General features: G+C 31.3%; 1 protein-coding gene across 2 annotated transcripts; it reads right to left on the minus strand.

Annotated features, from left to right (window-relative positions):
- Positions 1 to 219: 219 nt before the first annotated feature.
- Positions 220 to 2,659, minus strand: LOC123909789 (homeobox-leucine zipper protein ATHB-13-like). 2 transcript variants are annotated; one of them, XM_045960691.1, is made up of 4 exons: positions 2,427 to 2,659; positions 2,132 to 2,269; positions 1,520 to 1,902; positions 220 to 649 (listed from the first exon to the last, which is right to left on the minus strand). In XM_045960691.1, exons 2-4 carry the CDS (start codon positions 2,253 to 2,255, stop codon positions 305 to 307), a joined length of 852 nt encoding a protein of 283 aa, XP_045816647.1. In that variant the 5' UTR covers positions 2,256 to 2,269; positions 2,427 to 2,659; the 3' UTR covers positions 220 to 304. The 2 variants fall into 2 exon arrangements, with proteins under 2 accessions (XP_045816647.1, XP_045816646.1); XM_045960690.1 differs by lacking the exon at positions 2,427 to 2,659 and having other exon boundaries at positions 2,132 to 2,410.

The raw sequence follows: 2,659 nt of genomic DNA on the forward strand, positions 1-2,659 counted from the left end.
TCAAAGAAAGTTGATGTATTTGGTTAAAAATTTGGACTAGATACATCAACTTTAGTTGACCAATTTTCCCTTATATTTTGGGACGGAGGGAGTACTATATTTGCAAAAAGTTAATAAGAAAATGTCTTCTTGATATAATCTATTTTATACATTAATTAAAAGTTTTGAAAACAAGGCATGATCATTTAATTTAATAATAACTCAAAATATGGTGACATATTAATTTAACACCCTTTTAATTTCACATTGAAAAATAAAAACTACATTCAAATATTAATTAAATTAAACTCTCCTTTTTTATAATTCAATTGAAATGTTGTTGCTCCAACCATGGCCAAAATCCAGCTTGATCATCCATACCACAAAACATGTTGCTTAAACTTTCTTCTTTGACCAATTGATCAATCTTTTGACATTGAAGTTCTGGCCTTGAAGTAGTTTGGAAAAGTTGAGCAATTCCACCTGAAGGCCTTGATGAAGGTGGAAAGAAAGTATGGTGTTGTGTAGATAAAGGACTATCACTAGCTGGTGTTCTTGAGATATCTAACTTGATATCTGAACTATTTTCACTTCTATTGCTGCTTGATCCTTCTGTTTCTTTGTTTAGGTTGATTGATTCTGTTGGTTCTCTATTTTTCAATGCCAATATCTGCGGAATATTCAAATGATCTAATCGAATAAGACTACAAATTAATCAAAAAATAATGTAGTTTTAAATTGAGGTTTTTAGCAGTTGCAGTTACGCTGCGAACATGTAGACAGTTGGGTCGATACGATCACTATTGCAATTGTGAATTGTGATGTGATGCCTTTGTTAAGACATTATAAACTATTATATTGCGGGCGCTATTTTAGTTTATGGATCGCAATTTAGAACTATGTCAAAGAATGTGAAGAAAAAACTCATAAAAAAAAACTAAAAAAAAAAAAAAGAATGTGAAGAAAAAATAATTGTTATCATGATAATTTTATAAAATTGATCATCACTAGAAAAACTAGTAGTAAACTATTTAAGAGAAAGATGTCATTGAAGTGAAAATAAATCATTGGATCTTTATTAAGTCACTTTAGGTGATGATGGAAAAAGCAGCTTTTTAGAAAGTTGATGTTAGAGAATAGTTGAAATGAAAGGTTCTGAAAACTATGTAGATATAGTCAAAAAAGCATAACTAAATCAAAAAGAAGTATCATCATTACCAAATATTATTTCTACAAAATCATAAAAATAAACAACCATGTCTTTAGTTCTCCATCATTTATTTATTTTTTCCATTTTATCATGGAAATTAAGAAAAGCTTAAGAAAATAAATTAAATAAAAGTAAGCACTAAACAAGCTACTAAATCACTACCATATGATTGAAAGTTGTGTTATTATTATTCATGGTTTTAAATTGCAGTCGCGTTAATTAAGTTGTAAACATTTTTAATGTGGTTGTGATGTCGTTGCAGAGACCAATACCTTTAAAATCGTTATATTTTAGAACTATGATTTTATGAGTTAAAAGAAAAATACAAACCTCTGCTTGAAGTTTTTGGTTCTGAGCTTGAAGTGCATCATTATCTAACTTGACAGCATCATATTGTCTTTTAAGGACATCATAGTCTTTTTCCAACTGCTTTGTCTTCCATCTTGCTCTCCTATTTTGAAACCATATAGCAACTTGTCTTGGCTGCAAATTTAGAGCTCTTGCAAGCTGCATTTTCCTCTCAGGCTCAAGCTTATTACCAAGCTCAAAACTTTTCTCAAGTGTTTTCACTTGTTCCATGTTAAGTCTCCTCTTCTTCTCACCAGCTTGCGATCCATCATCAGATAAATCTTCCTCAGCAATATTGGCTTCTTCTCCTAGTTCAATTCCTGATGAAAATGACATAGATCTCTTTCCAAGAAATGATGGTCCCCCTATATCAATGACATTCAGAAACCAGGAATCAGCGTTAACTACTATGAAACACTGACACAGACACCAGACACAATACTAGTATGTAGATTTTAGTAATAGTTTAAAAAAATGGATTGATTGAATGTGATAAAACATGTGGCCGGTGTTGAATACTGATACATTTAAGATGCCAGACACATCTGTAATCAGAAGTGTCGGTGTGAGGTAGGTTAGAGTGCAGATGCTTACCATGATAATCTTGAGGTAGAATTGAGTTGAGTGAAGGTGGTGGATGATGATGTTGATGATGATCATCATGGTGGTGAGGAGTTTGTAACATGAAATTTGCTTGGAAGAAAGCCATCTCATGCATTGCTTTGTCTAGGCCTGTCATAAATCATCAAGATCAGCTAAATGATACCATATATGAATCTATGATCATAACTTTGAATGCATAAAAGAAGATTTCATATGCTCTAAAGTTAAATAAGTTACACCAAGCTATTAATTGTCAAAGGAAAAAATGACAAAGACCAAGGCTTACTTCACAACATCATGTAATAAATACTCTAGAGAAAATTAAATTAGTCCTTGAATTGAATAGGAGGACAATTTTAGGTAGAGTTTCTTTTTCTTATGTAAATATTTGGAAAGAAAAAGAAAGTGGAAGAGAGAGAGAGAGATAGAGAGAAAAAGAGATAGATAGGAGTGGTGAGGGATATTTGAATCTATTGGCCTATACATCAACTTCCATATATATCACTTTTTTTATTTTTC

The sequence above is a fragment of the Trifolium pratense genome, linkage group LG2 (genome assembly GCF_020283565.1).
Source record: "Trifolium pratense cultivar HEN17-A07 linkage group LG2, ARS_RC_1.1, whole genome shotgun sequence".
Classification (NCBI taxonomy): domain Eukaryota; kingdom Viridiplantae; phylum Streptophyta; class Magnoliopsida; order Fabales; family Fabaceae; genus Trifolium; species Trifolium pratense.